Source organism: Apium graveolens, chromosome 1 (genome assembly GCF_009905375.1).
Source record: "Apium graveolens cultivar Ventura chromosome 1, ASM990537v1, whole genome shotgun sequence".
Lineage (NCBI taxonomy): Eukaryota > Viridiplantae > Streptophyta > Magnoliopsida > Apiales > Apiaceae > Apium > Apium graveolens.
The window spans coordinates 100,588,344-100,611,413 of record NC_133647.1 but is presented as its reverse complement, the minus strand read 5'-3'; the positions used below and the strand labels follow the sequence as shown (position 1 = coordinate 100,611,413).

Genomic DNA, 23,070 nt, shown 5'->3' with positions numbered 1-23,070 from the left:
CTCTAAGTACGAAAATAGTCTACCCCGGAAACTTAGTATGAAACTGTCAAGTACTTGATCATGTTGATAAAAAAAAAGGCACTTGATCACGTATACTCCCTTTGTCCATGAATTCATTACATCATTTTTTGGCACGCTTTTCAATACTTCTTTAAAATATAATTTTATTATATTTTTTAAATTATTTTTTTCTATATAAAAATTTTTGTTTAAACTTTTATTCAAAAAAAATTACGAAACTATATTTTATAGAAGTCTCGAAATATGTGCAAATAGTAAACATTTCGAATAATGGAACAAATGGAGTAACATTTATGAAATACTATTTGAATTATAGTAAACAAGGAGACACTCAAATTTAGGGTGCACAAAGGTTAAAAACCGGACCGGACGGAAAACCGGATTTTTTCAGAATTACGGATCGAGTACCGGACCGGCTCTATCCGGTCTTGGGACCGGACTGGACCGGAAAAACCCGGATCGGACCGTTTTGGACCGGTTTAATTAATATTTATATTAAAAAAAATTATTTATATAATTTTAATTTAATTTTTCTTTCAATTTTTATATATTAAAATTTTTGTTATTTGGTACGTCAATAAAAATTTAAAAATAAATAATATTTTAATATTTTAAAAGTAAATATAATTTTTTAAGTGTATGAATATCAATATTTTATTATATGAAATAAGAAATTTAGTAATTTAAAGTGTAGTATCAATCTATTTTATTATATGAATTTATTATTTATTAATATCGATCATATGCTTGAATGTTTAATATTTATATATGATATTATAAGACATCAATTAAAGGTAAAATAATTATATATATGAAGTCAAGTCCATTCAGATCTGGATCAGATTTTTTTAGATATTGGACCGGACTGGACTATAGCAGACCGAAGACCGGATTTTTTCAATTATAAGGACTGGGGACCGGACCGGGTATGTTCGGTCCGGTCCGGGTCTTGGACCGATAGACCCGGTCCAGTCCGGGTTACATGTCCAGACCGGAATTCTGTACAACTCTACTTAAATTCCAGACTTCATTTTTATATTAACGGATATAAAGAAAAATGTATGCGTAACTCAACTAATTTTAGATAATATTAAAGTAAGTTTCTACCGTTATAATCTCATACTTAGATTCGTGCATTTGTCCAAAATCGAATATAATATCTAAGATGCTAAAACTCTAAAATCCCGATTTCTAACTATTTCTTAAAAGAACACAAAATATCATAAATCATAAATAAGATGTAATGGCTTAATCGGCTGAATCTGATCAGAGGATAATGTGCCCGTTTGAGATATCTTAAAATAAATAACTTATAACTTAAATTGAATAAGTGACTGATAAGTGATAAGTCGATAAATGCTTATAAGTTATACAAGTATTTGAATAATTTAACTTATAAGTCAAAATTTATTTTGTTTAAATAAAATAAAATAAATAATTTGTAAATATAATTATCCTAATTCTTATATTTTAAGTTAGATTAACATTTAAAAAAATATATTTTAAAAATAAAATTGATAAAAAACGAAAAATCAAAAATAAGTTGAGAAAAAAGTACGTCGTTACCAATAAATTCAACTTTTAAATTGGGTCGACAAATACTCGTCAATAAGTTGTTGCAGACTTATAAGTCAATAAGCTGACTTATTATATTACGAGATTTTACGTTATAAATGGTTATCCGTCTACTTAGCACACTAGACTTATTACATACTATATTCAATAATAAAAATTAAAATCAAATGCAACTTATAATACAATATTTTGTAGTTCTTAGTGGTAAGATTAAAGGAACCCCACTTATTATTTTTGACAGATCACAATCCATGTGATGAAAAAAGTGTCATCATATAACACACTGTTTTGTTAGTAGAATTTGTGGTTATTTTTTCTTTTAGTGTATTGTTCTAAGCTTTTCTTGGTTGTTGCCAACCAGACCATTCTTTCCTCTTGTTCATCTTTATCATATATATACTCATCACTTTGTATAACACTATACTTTTTCATTCCTAAGTTTTCATCTATGGCTAGTGAAGCTGTTGGAGCAGATCATCCTATTATATCTCAGGTATACTTCTACACTACTACTTTTAGCTTCCTGTGTTCATTTTGTTTCAATCCTTGCCAAGTTTTCATGCTGCATGTATGCATATGTTAGAAATTTAATTTTGTTTAGGTTCTTGTAAATTTTACCTACATGATCTACTATATTTTAACTAAAGTTGCTACAGAATAGTTAAGTTTATCTTATGATTTTGAGACCTTGAACTGAAAAGGTTGAAATTTTGTGTGAAACAAGCTGTATTGTGTTGTCTTACTATATATCTACTTGAATTTTACTACTTTTAGGCACATAGATGATCCTCCATGTTACCCTCATGTACCTCATTTTCGAATTTGTTATTTTTTTGGTTTTGGATGATAGAAATCAGGAGGAGAAAAAAAAGACTAACCTTTAGATCTAGCTACTAAATAAAAGGTTGGGTTTTAGTTTGATGGTCAGTAAAATTGATCCAAATTCAGTTTGGGGTTTAAGAAACTCCCTGTCAAGTACTTATCTGAGATGCAAGAAAAACGCAGAAGTAATCATAGATACGTAAATTAGACGAATAGGTCTAGAATGATGATCCTGCTTTCAAGTACCAAAAACTTGGCAGTGATATCAGTATCAGATATCTGCAGCAGAAAAACAGAGAAGTTTATGTCAAGAAGGCTAAAATATGTGGAGCATATTGGAGCGGAGCATATTGGAGCGATTCGTCAAGTGACAAAATTTTGCTAATACTGAAGTTTAACTGCGATTATTTCAGTACCAGGGGCATATGATATTGCAATCACATTATTGCACAAGATGAGGAAATTGCTTTGTTTTAATTTGCATATGCATTTTCAAGAGAAGTAGGACCAGAAAAATTAGGCTACTGAAGTTAATATAGCTGCAAGTTTGTACAATCTTGAATTTATTACCAGTGATGCCTGTTTTTGTGAAATCACTAGTGAAACTATCTGTATCTGATGGAGCCATTTTGTAAAATGGTGAAAATAACATGCAGGTGAGTGTTGATGATGATGACTTTCTAGACGCGTTCATAAATTTTTTAATGATTTTAAAAGTTTGCTACTTGAATTCATTTTTTTGAAATTTGTAAGACATGTAACAAAACTAATGGTTTTTCTGGAATGCTTATGGAAATTCGTCATTAATTTTCCAGAGTGGTTTAATGCGTTAGCCACATCATGCAAGGAATAAAGACGATAACATCACAGCATGTTATGTTCAGAAGATGCTGCTCTGTTAACTTTATTTTTTTCAAACTCTCACTTTCACTTTCCATTTCTTGATATCTTTCTTCCACTTTTCTCTAGCTTTATCTTTTTAGTAATTAGCTGGCTGGGGCTGCTTGAGATATATAATAATTAGTTTTTCCATTCTTCCAATTAAATGATTATTTCTTACATTATTGCAGCAAGTCAAGGAAGAATTACATGAAGAGATAGAAGAAACCAGGGAGGAAGTAAAGCAGCCAAAAACTGAGGAAGCGTCGCCTACTGCTGCAATGCCTTTGTCTGAATCTGAATGTAAGATCGACGCTGAGCCAATTGAGACTCCAACCTATGAGGAGTTGAAGCAAACAGTTGTAGAAGAAAATTCAGAAACCGAGATATTGGTTACTGCAGTAGCACCTTTGGCTGAAAGTGAAGACAAAGTTGAGAACAATAAAATTGAGCCTTCCGTGGTTGAAGATGAAAAGAAAACAGTTGATGAACAAAAGCCAATAGCAGCAGTAGTGCCAACATTTGAGGAAAAACCAAAATATGAGGATTTGTCTAGGCTACCTGCTGTTTTGGCTGAATCAGAAGAAAAAGTTGAGGTTGAGCCCCATGTAACTGATGTGAAGCAAGCTATTGAAGAAGTCGAGTATTCAGCAGCAGAGGTAGTTCCATTTGCTGAACCAGAACCAAAGGTTGAAGAAAAGAATGTCGAGCCTCTTGTAGTTGAAGAAGTGAAGACCGCAGATGAGCCCCTTGTGGAAGAGAAGATCGAAAGTGATGCTCATGTCATTGATGAACCAGAGATTGCTGCAGAGCCTCCTGTAGTAAATGAGAATAATGTGATTGAATCTCCTGCAGAAGTCAAGGTTCTTCAAACTCCTCAAGTTGAAGTGAAGATCGTAGATGAGGTCCTTGTGGAAGAGAAGACCGCAAATGAGACTCATATCATTGAAGAACCAGGAATTTCTGCAGAGCCTCCTGTACTAAAAGAGAATACAGTGACTGGACCTCCTGCAGAAGTAAAGATTCTTCAAACTCCGGTAGTTGAAGAAGTGAAGATCGCAGATGAGCCTCTTGTGGAAGAGAAGATCGCAAATGTCCCTCATGACGTCAAAGAACCAGAAATTGCTGCTGAGCCTCCTGTAGTAAAAGAGAATACCGTAGTTGAACCTCCTACGGAAGTAAAGCTTCTTCAAACTCCTGTAGTCGAAGTAGTGAAGATTGAAGATGAGCCCCTTGTGATAGAGAAGATCGAAAGTGATACTCATGTTGTTGAAGAACGAGAGAGTGCTGCTGAACCTCCTTTAATAGAAGAGAATAACGTGATTGAAGCATCTGTGGATGTAAAGTTTCTTCAAACTCCTCTAGTTGAAGAAGTGAATATCGTAGATGAGCCCCTTGTGGAAGAGAAGATCGCAAATGATACTCATGTCGTTGAAGAACCAGAAATTGCTGCTGAGCCTCCTGCACTAAAAGAGAATACCATGATTGAACCTCCTGCGGAAGTAAAGCTTCTTCAAACTCCTGTAGTTGAAGAAGTGAAGATCGCAGATGAGCCCCTTGTGGAAGAAAAGATCGCAAATGATCCTCATGTTGTTAAAGAACCAGAAATTGTTACTGAGCCTCCTGTAGTGGAAGAGAATACCGTGATTGAACCACCTACGGAAGTAGAGCTTCTTCAAACTCCGGTAGTTGAAGAAGTGAAGATTTCAGAGCTCCTTGTAGAAGAAAAGATTGCAAGTGATACTTGTGCTGTTGAAGAGCCAGAAATTGCTGCTGAACCTCGTGTAGTAGAAGAGAATATCGTGACCGAGCTTCCTGTGGTAAAGCTTCTTCAAACTCCTGTAGTTGAAGAAATGAAGGAGACAACAGAGAAACTTGTAGTGGAAGAGAAAATCGCAACTGAGACTCCTGTAGATGAAGAAGCAAAGATCTCTACAGAGAACCCTCTACTAGAAGTGAAGACCTTGATTGAGCCTTTTGCAGAGGAAGAGAAGATAGTTGAGATTCCTACAGTTGAACAAGAAAAAAATAATACTGAGACTCCTGTAGTTGAAAATTTGAAAAACACAATTGAGAGTCCTGTAGCGATAGAAGAGAAAGGCATCAGTGTGCCTACGCTAGCTGAAGAAGTAAAGAAAATTACTGAGCCTGCTGTAATTGAAGAAGTGAAGCACACAACTGAATCTCCTATACTTGAAGAAGTGAAAAACGTTGATGATACTGCTGTTGTAGATGCTTCAGTTCAAGACAAATCTGTAGTGGCACAAGAGTGTACTTCTGAACAAGACACGCCTGATGTCACAGAACCAGAAGCAAAGAATGTTGAAAGCCATTTGGTGACAGAGACTTCTGAAATATCAGAAGAACAGGAGCAAAAGGTGAAGTCAGTTGAGGAAAAACCAGTGGAGAAACTAAAAGCAGAAGGCATTCCAGAATCATCAATAGAGGCTGTTGATAAAAAGGAGCAAGAAGAAGAATTGCCTATAAAAGAATCAGAACCAGCTTTGGTAAAAGATGTAGGAATTATGGAACCACAGTCTATCAAGGAAGAAGCTTTAGAATCATCAACTGATGTGGTAGAGAAACCACAGGAATATATAGTAGTTGAATCTAAGGAAAGTGTCGACGATTCAGCTGATAAAGTTGATGACATCAAGTTGTCAAAAGAAGAAGAATCTACCGAAAAGACTCCTCTAGAAAACCCAAGTTTTGTTGAAGCCACATTACCAACCAAGGAAGATCAAGCTGATGCAAAAGAAGTGATTACAGGTGGTGAAGCTGATCTAGTTGAAGAGCTACCGAAAGAGAAAGATGACACATCGGTAAAGGTCGAAGCAGAGACTGAAGCAAAGGAGGTGAAAACTGACTCAGCTCAGCCTGAGACTAAAGAAGCTGAGGGAGTCGTCAAATCTATCTTAACCCCTGCAGCTGCTGAAAACATTTTGGAGGAGGTGATTACTTCTAAAGACACAAAATTTGTTGCTGAGAATGAGAAGGAAGACACGAAGAGCGAGACTGTTTTGCCAGTTGAAACCTATAGTAATGGAACTGTCGCTGATAAAACATTGAAGGAACCTGATGAGACTAAACAAGAGAAGCCTGAGGTAAAAGCGGAAGAAGACAATGTTCCAACAGATCAAACAAAAGAACTTGATGATAAGTTAGCATCGCGAGACCTCCCCAAGGAAGTGGTTACAATAAAATCCACTACAAAGCAATCAAATACCATTTTATCAAAGGTGAAAAATACCCTTGTTAAGGCGAAGAAAGCTATCACTGGGAAGTCTACCAACACAAAGACCCCTTCTTCTGAACTTAAAGGTGAGATCAAAGCTTAAATTATATGAAGAGTAAAGCATTATCGCAAGATTATTTCCAGTGTGTTCATACAGTTTGCTGTTTGTATTTCGTTATTGGTTTGGATATCGCTGGCCTGAGTGTTCATAGAAAGTATACATAGTGTTTTTGTCTGTAACATTGTCAAATAGAAACTTTTATAATGTCTGGTTTAAGTTGTATTATTTGGAATAGTATTTAGTAGCTTGTCAAATAGGAAGACTTTTATTTTGTCCGTCCTATTGGTTTGAGTTGTATCATTTGTGTATGTAATGCTGCCTGTTGGCATCATAGTGATTTGGTGGAAAGCTTAAAGATTAATGTAAAAAGCTTGTTATATAGTTGTGATATTACTGTTATGCTGCTCATAATGAAAAACACAGAGATTAACTATTAGACTTTTGGAGATCAAGGACCATTTATAAAAAGTGTAGGTAGACAAAACAGGTCTAGAAAAGGAAGGGCTCAACCCCACCAAAATTAGAAGCAGAAAAGGAAATTTTTTGCACATGGTTCGACAACACTCAGAAATAAATCAATTCATAATTCCAGCTAATTAGGAGAGCAACAGTGGGCTCTGTAGGCACAGAGATAACAAACAAACTGAAAGTGATGCTTCTCACTCATATGTCAACCAACCAGAGCAAATATACCCCAATTATCAACTCAAAATTGGAGTTTATGGGGTGTAAAAATATACATATAGACAATTAGACATCATCCTAATCCGAAGAATGAAGAGGACACGTGAAATCAAAATACATAAGGCAATGTAAACAGCATGCATCGCACTACTCTAGAATACCAACAAAAGAAAGGGTAGAATAATGCAACATAACCATAACATGTGGTTATCAAAAGTACAGAAAAAACAAAAATCAATCTTGCAACAAAGAATTTCTCAACACAATGATGCTTTGATGCTTTCACTAATCTCATTTGAAATATGAATAAATTTGAAGAAAAAAATATCTGTCGTGAAGTTACATAGAATCCAGGACCATAACCTCATTGCCTAGTGCTTATCCAGATAAGATTTAAAACAGATAAGAATACAAACAGGTCACGAAAAAGCTCATCTCTTTTTCTCCTATTTTGCAAAGCAAAGAAAACAACCATCTGAATCCAAGACCAAAATTTTTTCAATGCATGCAAGGGGTAGTTTGGCATGTCTGTAGTACACTTGTGTTTGCCTGTGTGTGTAAGAGATTGGAAGTCAGGGAATCGATTCAACGCAAAATAGGTCTTGGCCAATATTGAGAGATACAAAGTGAATGTGGAATGCTTTGAATAACCATCATCACATCAACGGGGAAAGATTGACTATGCAGATAATGTATTACAATATAATTATATGCTTCTGTTTATTATAAAATTGCCAAAATACACATCATGGAAACATACTTATGATTACATCTACTTGAAATTTAGGTGTGCCACAAACAACAACATTATAATATATACGGAGGATAAAATTTGCAATTATCTTCAGAATATCAAAACTTGCGCAACTTCTTGTTGCATACTCCTCGCTAAGAATCAAGATGGGTTTTTAACCTATTACCTCATCTACGATTCTTATATCTCGTGCTTCTGATATCTGAATTGAAATGTACCAAACTCGTGATACAAAACGTTCTTGAAGAGGTAGCAAAGGTTTTCTGATACACAAGTTCAATTGTTGCTATCAATCACTACCTGCAGATAGAAATGCAAGTTCACTGTTTATGCAAACAGAAATTAAATTACCATCTAAAGGTCAAGTGCTTCGGTTAGTGACTGAAAATAAGACAAATTAACCAAGGTGAATAAGATTGACTCACTAGGATCTCTGCTAGGTAGTGTGTCATTATTCCTCGTCGAGTTATCATCTGCACCGCCACCAACATCTGGCCTGGAACCATCTGGCCCTTGATCAGTTTCCCGCGCCAAAGCAGACTGGTCAAACTCTTCATTTGTTGCATGGAACTGATATTAGACAAGAAAACAACTTTTGATTAGTTGAAGTAACATATATCATTAAAGAAACTTAATGGTTCTGACCCAGACCAGGACAGTAACTATTCTAACATTACAATTCTTGTATTGAGAAAAAGTGCCCCATTCGTTTGAAAAAAGATAGTTCAGGCCAAGTTTTCCTTTCATTAGAAACTATTTAAGCCAAAGAAAAGGTTCTTAAGTTGAAGGTCTAACTTAGCAAAACCCAAACCTTATTTAGCATTCCAAATAAGAAAGAGTGATTCCTGGGTTCAACTTCCAAGTGAAAAATTAAAATCAAACACTCAAGTTAATTCACTTCTCACAAAACTGGTTAATATAGTATAGAATCAACCCAGCACCCTATCAATGAAACTTTGTGCAGCAAGTTTCACATAATTCGGTCCATAACCAGATATTTGTAATATCCTACAACCACCGAAAAAAATAGTCATCTAGAGACGATAAACAACCTTATAGATTAAATTAAAGTGGAACCGCTGCCATACAGAGTAATCATAGGCTCGATTCCTCATAACGAAGATTGAATAGATATTAATTACGAACACCTATTATCAAATAAATTATGACAAGTTGCCGATAGCATAAATCCAAAAACACTCATAAACACACATTCGGATAAGTATTGTATTACTTTTCCTTTGGACAAATATATGTAACTTCTTCTCTAGAAAGAGTGTGTACGCAAATAAAACAAACCTGACTAGACTGCGGGTTCAATGAAATCCTGGTTTCAGCACTTTGCATATCCTGTAAGTTGGCATTCTTTATCAAATTCTTGGATTCCATAGTTGGAGCTGGAACTGCATTTGAAACTTCCACATTAACCCCCATCTTTAAGCCAATCATTCCGCCGGCTGAGTTACTAGGTGCCAAGTGTGCTCCTGCTGCTGACATGGGAAACCCTTGACTAGGATGACCAAAGACCGGAAGGTGGCCTCCACCCACGCCTTGAAAATTAGCAGACGCCGACATAGGTGGGGAGGGAAAATGCGCTCCTTGCATTGAGGACATCGGAATCATGGAGCATCCACGAGGTCCACCATTCATGTCTAGCATGTTCATACCAAAACCCATTCCCATGCCCATTCCCATCCCAACACCCATGGGGGAGAAATGGGGTAGATGCGCTGCATGAAATTGTTGCATTCCAGTTGGTAACATCATAGGTGGCATATACATTCCAGCTCCCATTGACATAATCTGTGACAAATAATTTTTTGACAAGCTATTAGCATGTAAGAATTAATTTTGATGTAAAATAAAAACAAAATGGGCAGCATTACCTGTACTTGAAGTTGAAGAGTCTTCAGATACTCAATTGCCTCATCAAGCATTGAAGCTTTGTCCACCTTATATATGGAAACAAAATTGTCATTTAAGGTAATATCCGAAAGAGAGAGCATTAGTTTCAAAATATACAATAAAAAACAGGCTACAAACTGCAACTGAATGAATTTAACATTCATAATGCAATTAAAGGTTAAAAGACAATCACACCACTTTCGCTTCTTGGCTAATTTTACTTCTGAATGATCAAATTGTACCCCTCGCACATGCGTACAAAAAAATGGAAATATTACATAACTATATAACTAAGAATGATCTACCTTGTTGCAGTTGGGTATGAGTTCTTGTAGCGCTCGCATCTTTTCATTAATTCTGTCTCTGCGCCTCTGCAAGGATAATACATGAGATTGATTATCTCTCTAAGGAACCAAAATAAGATAAGATATGTGTTATGTAGTCATCAAAAAAGCTCTAACCCTTTCAGATAAATTATGCACTTCTGCTGCTCGGCTTCTTTTGGAGCCCGAACCTCCTCGAGCAGGAGCTGCTTTTTTAGCACCCGCACATTCTTCTTCTAAATCCTGAAAAAGGAAGTCCTGTTATTATATTGTAGAATGTAAAAACCAAGAAATTATAATATGAAAGAGAGAGAGAGAGAGGGGGGGAGAGGGTTTGTTCAGTGAAAACTTACTTCACTTTGTCCTTCTGACTCCTCGGCATCACGACATTTTTTCCTCTTCATATTTATTTTCCTGTCATTAGAAGTTTTTTCTACACTATTTCCTGAGCACACAGATGAAGAAGCACCTACAGGCTCACCAGCCTTTTCATTTTCTGGCAATCTCTTGGCTGTATTTCCACCAAGATCTGGATTAGATGGCTTGTCCTTCTTATTGTTACTATTATTGGCATCTTCTCTACAAACAGCATCAGATCTTCCACGAGGAAGTGACTCCTCCAGTTGTATAGGCTCTGCTCTTTTAAAATCTACCTTACTGGACACAAAATTAGGCTGAGTATGATAGCTTATTTCTTTTCTTGGTATACCATTCTGGTTGAGATGTGTAGATTCTGCCGGATTTCTACCATTAGAAGGAGGCAGATTATCATTCTCTATCATCCTATCTGCGGCTGATGAGACCAGAGGGGAAACAGTAGAAGCATTTTGAATATTAGCTCTAGCCATGGCAGCAGGTCTCGAGAAATGAGAGAAGTTCAACAAGCTAGAGTTACTTCTAGGCAATCCAGAATCTTGCTTATGTATCTTCGTGTGAGGGAGATGACTTGCGGGAGCTTGAGAAGAAACTAGATTTCCAGAAACATCATGTTGCATCGCCGAAACTCTTGATCCAACAGACGATACTGATGCTTGCCCTTGTGGCCCTGACCAATGATATAATGGTGCATATTTTGAAGGAGGCGGCTTAGGTGCACTTCCTTGCCCTGAGCCCAACTCGTTATTTTGTACTGAACCACTTTCTGAATTCCTAACTACTTGATTATAACGATCTCTCTTCTCTATTGAAGCAAAACTATTGTGCATTGAGGATTCATTTACAGTAACACTAGATAACTCAGGTAGGAAATCAGAACAGTAGTCCTGTTGAAGACTATCTCCGATGGGATAGTTAAACCACTGTGCCATATCATCATCATGAGTCACAACTGGTTCAGTAGATGGTGCAGACGTAGTAATATCACTATATATAGAACCAATATTTCCATACTTTCCAACTTTGGAGGCAGGTTCATTGACTACATCCTTATCAAGATATCGAGGTGTCTGAAAATGAAAATTGTTGGTCGGGATCTTGGGAGCCTTTCTATTAAGGGACTGATCTTGCATCATAATTTGACCATTTTCGCATACCAACTCAACAAGCCCATTGTTAGGTCTGCATACATAAATACAAATATATTTAAGAAGAAAAAAGTGAACTTCATTAAGTAAAATCATACATAAAAGCTCGGCTTGAACAAATTTTTTTTACCAAATTAACTTACACGAAAGCAAGATCAGTAGAACGGGAACCTTCAACCTTCCCCTTTGAATTCAATGTTTCGTAAAACTCCGAGAGGGGCATGCCTACAGGTCCAAATAATAACTACACCAAAATCAGTCAAATCAAGCTCAACGGGCTATTGCTTTTCTTCCACCAAGCTAATACCCTTTACTTCAAAATAACAGATCGAAGATCTCCTTAACCTATACTGAAATTCAAAACAAAAAAACAATCAACAAACAAAAAATCCCATGACTTAACAAAGTAAATCATGACGTCAAAGAGTGACTTAAACTCTCACTAATACAAGACAAATCCAGCTGAAATCCAGGGTTTGTTTAATCTTATAAATAGAGGATAAGTACATGTATGTATTAATTAGACTCTGATTATTTAAATCTTACTTATACTAATGTCTTAATCAAACATATATTTATTCCATAACAGTACCAAAGCTAATATAAAATCAGTAAAAACCAATTCTTTAATGATAAATCTTAAAGATACTTAAACAAAAACCCAATCTAACATAATTAATTAAGCTTATCATATTCTTTAAGATTCAATCATTAGAAGTTGAAATCTGATAACCACATAATAATTTTCAATAATCCTTAAATAAACACACACAATTTTATAATAAGCCTATAATAAATTAATCACTAAACCCACCTCAAAACTTAATTCAAGAAGCTGAAGCTGTAAAAACCCACCTCAAAAACATAAAAATAAGGTGTAAAGATCAGATTTTGAGCATGTGGGCAATCATAAAATCTTGGTTTTGAACAAGATATGTATAATCCACATGTAATTGGTAGCTTTCCAAGAAGTATAATCTTCACAGCTCACTCAAAGAAGAGAAATTCATTTCCCAATAACTTGTATGTATGCTACATATGGAGAGAGATAGAGGGGGGGAGAGAGGTGAAGGAGAGGGACAGAGAGGGAGAGAGGGGGACAGAGAGAGAGAGAGAGAGATCTTACTAGCTAGTTGTATAAAACGGTGAAAGGCTTGGGAAGTTGCAGGTGCAGTGGAGAGAAGGGAGTCCAAGCAAAGCTGAAGATGAAGCTATACGTACAATACATACATTATACATCCTATATGTATTTCTTTTGTTTCCTATACATTTTCATTTTTTAACTGATATCTAAATTTATTCACAGGGGACCATTTTGTTAAAATCCCGATCCCATTTTTTAAGTTAATAAATTAAACAAAAGTGCTAAGTTCCGAGTAGTAATTTTTAAAAATTCATAATTTAAAGAGACGTTAAGTGACTAAATTATTCTTACATTAATTTTTACTTAAATTTATTGATAGGCATATAGAAAGGGCATTTTACTCTCTCAACTCTCTTCTCTCCAAATTTAAAAAATTGTTCTAAATTTAAAACTTTCCTAAATTAAATTACATGTTTTGTTTTAAGCGGTATTTTTAAAATTCAACTTTCTTAAGTATTCATGTTTAATCCACAATTCAACTTGTGTTTCACTTTATTTATAAAAAAAATATCGGCTTTATTTATGAAAAATCAGTTCAACTTTGTTTAACTTGGATTATTGGAGTTAAAATGAGACTGAACTTTTAGCTAATAGATAATTAAATTATGTTATTGCTAACTTATTATTAAATATATTATTAAAAATATTATGTAACTTACAATACTGTAAAATAACCATGATTGTAAAAATCGGTAATCGGTACTAATCGGTTTAGTTACCGATTAGGGATTAATCGTCAAATCGGCGATTAATCGGAACAAAAATCGGATATATTTAAATATTTTAATAATATTTAACATATTTACCTTATTTATTATGAAATATAATTCAAAAATAATTTATAAATATTAATCGGATTTCAAAAAATAGATCGGCCAAATATTTTTTAAGGATTATTCGGGGATTTTTAGGATACTGAAAATAACCAATAATAATATACTTTATATAATAAAAAGTTACTATCTCCGTCCCTCCCAATTGCTATCGTGTTTCTGTGTGAGTGTGTGACACGCATTTTAAGATGAATAGAAAGTATAGTTTTATAACTTTTTTAAAAAAAAAAAATTTTCTGAATAAAAATCGAATGTTTAAACTTTTATTCAGAAAAATAATTTTTTTTTAAAAAATTAAAGAACTATACTTTCTCTTCACCTTAAAATGTGTGCCGGACACTCTTCGAGAAACGATAACAATGGGAGGGACGGATGGAGTATTATAATTAAATTTTCTAATTTTAAATATGCATACGTTTTGGATGATATAGATCTAATTTATGAGTTTTTTTTAAAAAAAATACCTAATTAATTTTTCTAGTATTTTTTCTTTCAAAACAAGGCCTAGTCAAACCAATTTTCAACTTCTTTTTTTTTTTTGACAAACAAAGAAATTTTATTAAATTGATAAATCACTTCTCAGTACATTTTTAACCCCAATAGGAATAGAAATCCAATCGAAAACTCGATCTGGAAAAAAATATGACAAGCGAGCTAGCTCATGTGCCGCCATATTAGCAGACCGTTTAACGAAAAACAGAGATACTGTGTTTAAATCCTCCAACATCTTACCACAGTCTTGAATGACCTGACCAAACGGTGAGAACAGAGGAGCTTTACTACGGATTGCTTGGATGGCTATCAGGCAATCTGACTCCACCAACACCTTGCTCCATCCCATCGCCTTGATCCAACTGAGGGCTTCTTTTATCGCCAACGCTTCAGCCATTGTACTCGAAATCATGCCAGCCTTGTACTGTGTCCTCGCTTGAATTAATTCCCCGTTATCGTCTCTAGCAATCAGACCCAACCCTGTAGAATTATACTCATTAAACACCGCTGCATCCGCCGAAATCTTCATGTATTCAATCTGTGGTGCAACCCAGACTTCCTGACCATCTCCCTCAACATAGTAAGGAAAATGCGATTGAGGTTTACTCTTCTGGGCTATACTCCATTGTAGAAGAAATTGCTTTGCTTGTGCAATAACGACATTCAAACGAGTAAAGTTCTTGTTCCAGGTTAGCTCATTTCTAGCTTTCCAAAGCGACCAACACACTGCGGCAATTTGTGCTCTTTTTTCATTGTCACAGACCTCCAGAATTCTTTGCCACCACTGATAGAAACTCATATTACCACTAAAAAGAACTTGAGGGATAATTTGCTGCCAGCATTGAACCGCCAAGTCACATGAGCCTAAGATATGTTCAACTGTTTCCTCCAGACTTGACAGACTGGGTTGACGTCCATATTTTTCTGCAGCAAACTAACCTTGGTAGGCAAACAGTTCAACTTTTAGATATGAGTGAATTGATACGTTGGTTAAATAGATGGAGATTAATATGATTAAATATAACATTAAAAATTAATACAAATATTTAAAAACAATGCTATACGTAAAGAAAATATTATTATTAAAATGGGAGTGCTTGAGTTACAAATTTAAGTATGAATGATACGAAGGAGTAAAAGAAAACTCTGATTATTTAAATAAATTTATATTTATATTTATATTTTCCATATAATTTATCTCAATCTATTCTAAAATGAATTATCTGATAAGAATCATAATTTTTTTAAGATAAATAATAACTAGAATTAGAAATACGCAAACACCGTCTGAAGTTAGGATTTTATTGGAGACATATTTTCTTCCCTTTACAATTTATATCATTTACCTAATCGGAGATCATGTATATTTTATAATCAAAATACTATAAAATAAATAATTTTATGAAATATATTCTATAAATATCATTAATTTATTAAATTTGTTGAAGGTAATTTAAGTTTAATAAGTAGAATAAGTATGTTCTGCAAGTTGAACAAAAATTTCACAATCTAAACATTTTTTGTATTATAAAATTTTTGTAATGTTGTACATAAGTAATATTTAAAATTTTGAATAAAATAATAATTTCTGCAAAAAATAATTTATAAAATAATAAATTTTATAATATTTTTATGCATGCAGAATATAAGTAGTTTTCCATAATTTAATTTCAAATTCATGTTATGTGCAAATCAAAACAAGTCCTTAATTCTTATGAAATATTTTACCAATTTAATAAAAACTCAATTAACTCATATAATATTTTAGAGTTTATTGTAATAAACAAGACCAAAAATATATAATATAATTACATGTTAAATACATATTATTATAACTAAATACCAATAAACTATTTCTTTTCGGGAATTCCCGGCTTCAATGACAATGTATTAAATATTGAAAAGAAATCAATTACTATATTATTTAATTTTAATAGGTGTTCGTGAATAAGTAATTTTTTTTATTAATTTTTATACCCTTATATAGCATTTTAAACCACTTATATACCTAAATCTTTAAAGTTGTTGCGAAACGAATCTAGTTCTAAGTCGTATATTTATTAAGCTTAAAAGCTTCAAGAAATCTAGTAAAATTTAATTTGAAGTTAAAAACTAAACTCGACTAAATATATATTATATTCTTTTAATTTCAAATTATTGGACTAATACTATAAGAAATTGAATGAGAAATGTTTTACTTGTTTATATATTTAAAATATATTGTTAACAGCCAAAAATTCCCCCTTATTTATGTTTTGCAACAACTGTATACATAATTAATTATATAAATTTATACCAATGCATATAATATTATTTAAACCATTATATTGTCTTTTATTTATCTGTACAATAGTTAAACTACACCAAGCACCCAACCATAGTTAAGGTCTTTCTCACACTTTTATAGTTTTGTACTTGTCTGCTTTGTCCTGTTGCTTAACATGCATTGTCATCTATCCTTTGCTTAATTCGACTACATTGTGATACTGGCGGGGTGATTGGATTTTTATTTTCATTTAGTGTTAAATCAAGATTATTCTAACATGTATAATATTTTTATTTATGTCTTCGACTTCATTAAATGTAGAATATGTAGAATATATAAGTTTATTTTAAACCATATCATTTATCATGTAAATTTTATAAATTTGTGGGACGTATCACAAAAAGATTAATGAGTTTACATATAATAAACTAATATTTCATATTATTTTTGATGTAGAAAAGCAAATTAAATTTAGAAAGAGCTCTTATTTGAGTACTATCACTCTCATTTGTTTAACCAATTATTATATTTACTTTGTTTTGTCAGTTGCTGGGTGTTAATATATATATTTATATATATATATATATATATATATTCAATATTTATATCAAATAAGTGCTGGTTGAATTGTGCAATTAAAAAAGTTTTAGTTAACATGCCGTTAAATTATATATAAAAAATTAGATGAATTAGTTACTTAAATTCGTTTTTTTTTATCCTATTACTTTTTCCAATGGTGGCCATAAAACTAACTAAATATTGGCAATCCAGGCAAAATCAAACTTATTTAAATAGGGAACAAATTTGTGGAATACTATTAGCAACTGTATCAAAAAATTGTGGACAGCTCTGCTTTTCATTCTAATTATTTTGATGGTGACTTTGTCCCTTGCTTTATCACATTAATCTTTTCAAGTGGATAAATTGCCACAAAGGTGACCTCTTGTTAAATCATGCAATCAAGATTAATATAATCAAAAAAGCTAGCTCAAAATTAATATTAGGTTAACCATCATGCTCAAAATTGTAAAATTAAAATTGTAAAAGTAATATGCGAAACATATTTAACATCAGTATAAGTGTTCACCATGTTTTTAATATGCTAATTGCAATCTAATTTTCACCATCTGCGTTCTACTCTAATACACATCCAAATCATTAAATATTTACTTAATTCTACAGAAGTGGACTGTTCTTTTACCCAAAACCAACACTCACGAGTAATAATTAATTCAATTCAACTTCTTCGTACGTTACAATTTTTTTAAAAAGGTATGTCGATTATTAAATTGATATATTGTAGTTGTCAACTTTTCGTGCAAAATTCGGTTTTAACTTTTTAATTGTATTTTAATAAACAATTATATTTATTTTCCATTTATTAATAAAAGTTGTAATTATATATATAAGTTGTGAGAGTAATGTTACGTATGCTGAAAAAAAATTAAAAAATATTTTCAAATAATCCATATCGTTAATTCATTCGAGAAATTTATATTAATATACGAGCAGTCTATTTCATTAGCGAACAAACAAGAAATTTATATTAATATACCAGCAGCCTATTTCATTAGCGAACAAACAATGAATAAGATGATAACAACTCATGAGAACAATTTTGGGACCGGCATTTTTCAAGTTTGCAGTTAGAGGTGCTTAACTAACTTTGATTATATTTCATGTGAAAGACTAAAAGGAGCTGTACTTTCCTCTTTTTAAACCCACCTGATGGAAAAATGTTGTTTACTAAAATCTGATTGTTAGTATAGTTCAAGTACACTTACGGTACAGTATTCCTTTTTGGACGACGACAAGATATTGAGACATTACGGCATTTTTAGTAAATTATAGGAGCTTAAGCTTCTAGCAACATGTTGTTCCAAGCAGACAATATTCTAGTATAGATAGATGCATATTTATCCAACCATACACTCCCATAAAAAATGGAAATTCATTGCACAAAAATCTTGCATCTCATTGTCCCAATTGTAGATCAAACTTATCTTTTTACCAAGAAATCTGGAGTTTGACTTAACTTGTCATCAAGATATCAAAAGTTTGAGTATTAACTGAAGTTAAGACCACGAGATTGAAAGTTGGAGTATTGACGGAAGTTAAGAGATCAAACAAAGGTGTCTTGTTATTAGACGTTTAGACCTTAAAAAAACTGTTGTCCTTATTTGTTAGCTTTATTATACACCAGAGACATACACAGGCTTCATCACAATAACTTTACATTGCAATGAAAATATTTTCATTTATCCACGAATGGTTTTAATGTTATCTCTGCCATACATATTTATTTCATCACTCTGAAAACACAACGCAACATTGGAAGGCAGAGCAAATTTAGCAGGGCATAATATATTATGTGGATGGCATAATCTTATTATTGGAGAAGGGGACAACCAAATCAACATCTTTATTCTATAGATAAGGATGTGGGGCCCACTGACCTTATATACAGCGAAAATGCTTCCGAACCAAAATTAGTTTAAGCATTTTAATGAGGAACATGATTAAAGTAGTACTTCCCAATGAATTTGGTTGAACGAGCAAGAGAAAGAGGACAGTGGTTGGATGTCTGTTTGTTCACACACTTTCTGGGTAGGGAAGAAGATATCAATAGTTTTCTATTTGGGGGTGATTGTTCTCATACAAATCATTTCTAAGCTTATTAGTTTTCGGCATCTTGATCCCCTTACTTTCGAGTGAGATATATAGGATAATACTTTATTTTGTGGAGGGACATGTTTGGTTTCATTGGGTGATTAGCTTTGATATAGTGAGGTATCATCAAATCACCTAATCTAGAGCAATGGGTTGATGCCACATGGATCCACCATTGAACCAGTAAGGGATTCTCTGCTATCTACCTGGGTCCCACTGCCCTTCCAACACACACTTGTCTTTCCTCTTTGGTGCATGTGTGATGTCCAGCTTAAATTGCCCTCTATAATTATGAAATGACAGAATAGGATCTATAGAAGGCTGGGAACTTCATATGCCACTCACATGGTCTATACAATTTTATTTTTCTTTTGCCACAAGAAGAATCCTTGAACCAAAAAATGGCTATGGACTGTGGTATATATGCCTCTGGCACCTTATCAGCCTGCAGCAATCACATTAGAAAGCCACCCCACTTTGGTTGATTCTTACATAATGCTGCTCCATAAATTGCCATGCATGAAAACAACCTGATAGCATATGGAAATAAATCTTGATTAACACCTTTTACCAATCGATACGCATACAGTATAACATGGTATAATAGGCATGGCTCTCATATTGTTTTTTTTAAAAATAACGTCATGTTAGACCTGGAGAGTGCATTTAAGAAATGGTTAGCAAGAATAATAATAATAAACATTTGACAAACCGACGAAGAGATATGGGAAGAACAGAGGATATTGTTAGATTAATACCAGTGAGCCCCCCCCCTTTGGATTAGATGAAGTCCTGACATTGTCTTTATTACCCTCTTCTTGGCTGCGCGAGCCTCAACAGTTGGATTGGACCCGAGCATAAGTTGCTCCTTTCTTAGTCCCTAAGAGTATCTGGAGAGGCAACTGTATCTGTTTCTCTGTAAACTTCACATGACCACTATGATAACAACAAATATTATTGACCTTGAGGGTATGAAATCTTAATTTTTTATATGGCAAGTCTGTAAGAATGTGAATACCATACTGCCAAGCTTCTGCACACACCAACCAACTTGTGCTTATCTTTTATCGTGTCTTTAGGAACTAATATTCTTGATTTCAATGTTATAAAAAAAATGATTAAATTATGTAATATACAATTAAAAGAACTATGCAGTTGACATACTTGTCAACACAACCTCAAACAAAGTTATAAAAACCATACGAAACATAGTCAATTTGTGTTACTTGGAAGTAGGGATCAGAGAGGGGGAGATGTACACAAACCTTACCACAGCATGGAGAGACTATTTTTGGCAAAGATTCACGCCTTGCGACAAAAATCTTGAAAAATTATAAAAACCGAGAAGAAGAAAATTTCGATGTTCAAATGCATAAACAATGTCGATGCCAATAAAGTCTGCATAAAAATAGGTGTGCAGTAACAAACACTAAATAAACTACAACATAAAAAGCAATCTAATTACAACGGCTGGGGGACTGTCACCCCCCTATAATCCTAAAAACACCGCTACTGAAAAATAGTGATTGCTTGATTCCCAGCCTCCCTATACCCTAAATGCCCAAACTACTAAAAACACCGCTACAAGGTCTGGGGAACCTTCATCTTCCCATGATAATCCTATGAACATAGCTAAGAGGAAGTAGTGGTAACTTGCTTCCCAGCCGTCATATACCCTCAATACCCAAACTACACTAACTTTCAGTCACTACAACTGTTATGCTAGATTTAATCCTGCATGTCTGGAATTCAATTAAGTTCCGAACCATGTCAATATAATTTAGTGTAGCATTTTAGTTCCTTTTAGTAATGTATGCCTACCCATGACACAGAATTAACGTAGGCTTGACTAGGCATTAAATAAAGATATCAAATAAGTGGGTGATGCCATTATTGTTCATGATATAATTAAAAAATAATACTATTACAATACTACTCGATGAAGGTCCCCTCATCATTAAATTGTATTAAATCTCTCCTTGATTTTCTTAAATAAAGATAATGAAATTTACACCTCTCGAAATGACAGAGATCCAGGTAGAGAAGCAATAAATATGTTAAGGAAATGAGTGGAAGGCATCGAACAAAGAGGGTTTCAGCTGCGGAGATTACTGGTGCTATGTACATGTATATTTAGTTATTTACAGATCAGATGACATGAAAGACCAAGGACTATTGGGATGTCAACTATATTGTTCTTACCAAATATGGGAATATCAATTGACGAAAAGTTAATGCAATGCCAAAAACTGAAAATGCAGACTGCAGAGAGTTTTTTATCATTCTAAAATGCATATACAATATTTAATATAATAGAGAAAATCTTTATAGTGTAGATTATTGTTATCGGTAGAGAATGACATATCATGAGCTCCATATCACTTGATGTTTTAAATTTTTACATTAAAACTTAATTTTGGACTAAACTGAAATTTATAATGCAAGTTTACTTTTTGGATATCAATTAAGTTTACCTGTCATTGTCCTTTTCGATAACTTCTCCTTGCTAATGTTTCTTTCTTCTGTTACATTTTCTTGTCCTGTCATACAAGTACCAGTGTCAGTGCATATTAAAGAGATAGCAGGACTCATTTTTCCCGGTGCAGCAACTACACCATACTGGCCTTCTATAAACACAGCTGAACAATCTTTATTACCAGATAATAAAACCACAAAAGCCATGTTACCTCTATAAGTTTGATTACAAAAAGGATTCGCTCTAATTTAAAGACCATGTTTGGTTCTACAAAATCTTTACACCGAACACCTGTACTTTGGCATATTGAGCTGAGGCAACAGATTCTGTAGATAATTATAGAGAGGAAACATAGAAAGATGATACTAGTTTTTGATGTTAAAGAACAAAGACATCACCCAACTTGACACATGATGCAATGGCAAGAAAACAAATAGATTTACTGCTCCAACTAAGAGCAAGATGGCATTTTTTAATCCAACATATCTAGAAAGGAGTTTCTATATATTTGGCAGTATGCAAGAGTGTAACTAATAAGCGTGTAATCAACAGAATGGAACATGTTTCTATATTCATCATAGGAAACAAACGATAACCTTATTTAATAGGATTATTCTTTAAAAAATATCTTAATTGATTTTCAGATGCTATCTATTAGTCTTTCACCTCTTCTGCATCTATGCTTTACAAGATACAACTGTTCTTGTATGGGCTTTATTCTTCAGCTCACTGGAAGATGCATCCTGAGGAAGGATAAAGGTGAACAAAGAAAACAGCTAAAAATCCCAAAACATTCTAAAACAAAAATTATTTGCACATCACCATAAGATCAATATGTGATATTCCTTCGCATTGCTGTTGGAGAACATAAAAATTATAAAGGAAAAAGAAATATTAATATTAGCATGTTACAAAAGTTTTTACAATAATATACGAGGGAAGTGCAAATTATTAGGAATCTAAGTTAAAATATAGAAATCAAATATTAGCCAAATTTATAGTCAGATTGCAGCATTGGTATTGAAATTGTTTACAATTGATCTTTTTTAGGTATGCAACATACTTTTTAAATGTTTTTTGCCAAATACTTTTTGGATGTTTTCAGCCAACACAACAGATATCACTATATTTATCAAGGCAAAACAAACTTATTTTCCTTTTTGTATATGTACTTGGATAAACTCGGTCAATAAGGAAACATTTAGGTGTAAATCTCTTGCTATTTAAATCAATTCTCTAATTATCTTATAAAACAATGTAATTATGTACTAGAAAAAGTAACAGATATGTTAGTAGTTCCGGGAGGCCAGGACAGCGCAATAACAACTATTTTTAAGATGGATGCATGCATCTGTATGGCCGCATGGGTCAGCAAAAAAAAGTAGTTAGGCTCATATATTACCTATG

At 33.4% G+C, this 23,070-nt stretch overlaps 3 protein-coding genes across 7 annotated transcripts; 1 reads left to right on the top strand and 2 right to left on the bottom strand.

Moving 5' to 3' along the window:
• The first annotated feature begins 1,895 nt into the window (after positions 1-1,895).
• LOC141665389 (uncharacterized) lies at positions 1,896-6,981 on the top strand. The gene is made up of 2 exons (XM_074471379.1): positions 1,896-2,089; positions 3,489-6,981. The coding sequence occupies exons 1-2, from the start codon at positions 2,045-2,047 to the stop codon at positions 6,633-6,635; spliced, it is 3,192 nt and encodes a 1,063-aa protein (XP_074327480.1). The 5' UTR covers positions 1,896-2,044; the 3' UTR covers positions 6,636-6,981.
• A 989-nt stretch (positions 6,982-7,970) lies between these two features.
• LOC141665372 (transcription factor PIF3-like) lies at positions 7,971-13,057 on the bottom strand. 5 transcript variants are annotated; one of them, XM_074471359.1, is made up of 9 exons: positions 12,909-13,057; positions 11,926-12,132; positions 10,613-11,816; positions 10,398-10,502; positions 10,242-10,307; positions 9,918-9,983; positions 9,331-9,834; positions 8,457-8,601; positions 7,971-8,354 (listed from the first exon to the last, which is right to left on the bottom strand). In XM_074471359.1, exons 2-9 carry the CDS (start codon positions 12,003-12,005, stop codon positions 8,308-8,310), a joined length of 2,217 nt encoding a protein of 738 aa, XP_074327460.1. In that variant the 5' UTR covers positions 12,006-12,132; positions 12,909-13,057; the 3' UTR covers positions 7,971-8,307. The 5 variants fall into 5 exon arrangements, with proteins under 5 accessions (XP_074327460.1, XP_074327473.1, XP_074327471.1 ...); XM_074471372.1 differs by having other exon boundaries at positions 7,971-8,331; XM_074471370.1 differs by having other exon boundaries at positions 11,926-12,127; positions 12,909-12,998.
• Positions 13,058-14,318: 1,261 nt separating this feature from the next.
• Positions 14,319-21,869, bottom strand: LOC141692597 (uncharacterized). Its single transcript, XM_074497519.1, has 2 exons — positions 21,662-21,869; positions 14,319-15,175 (listed from the first exon to the last, which is right to left on the bottom strand). The coding sequence occupies exons 1-2, from the start codon at positions 21,867-21,869 to the stop codon at positions 14,319-14,321; spliced, it is 1,065 nt and encodes a 354-aa protein (XP_074353620.1).
• Positions 21,870-23,070: the final 1,201 nt, after the last annotated feature.

Excerpts from the sequence above, each read along its gene's own strand:
- LOC141665389 (XM_074471379.1), top strand. The coding sequence starts at position 2,045 with ATGGCTAGTGAAGCTGTTGGAGCAGATCATCCTATTATATCTCAG. Across the intron at positions 2,090-3,488 it reads ATCATCCTATTATATCTCAG|CAAGTCAAGGAAGAATTACA; the intron begins GTATACTTCTAC and ends ACATTATTGCAG.
- LOC141665372 (XM_074471359.1), bottom strand. The coding sequence starts at position 12,005 with ATGCCCCTCTCGGAGTTTTACGAAACATTGAATTCAAAGGGGAAGGTT. Across the intron at positions 10,503-10,612 it reads AGTCAGAAGGACAAAGTGAA|GATTTAGAAGAAGAATGTGC; the intron begins GTAAGTTTTCAC and ends TTCCTTTTTCAG. Across the intron at positions 8,355-8,456 it reads ACTACCTAGCAGAGATCCTA|TGAACTTGCATTTCTATCTG; the intron begins GTGAGTCAATCT and ends TTGCATAAACAG.
- LOC141692597 (XM_074497519.1), bottom strand. The coding sequence starts at position 21,869 with ATGGCTTTTGTGGTTTTATTATCTGGTAATAAAGATTGTTCAGCTGTG. Across the intron at positions 15,176-21,661 it reads ATCGAAAAGGACAATGACAG|AAAAATATGGACGTCAACCC; the intron begins GTAAACTTAATT and ends AGTTTGCTGCAG.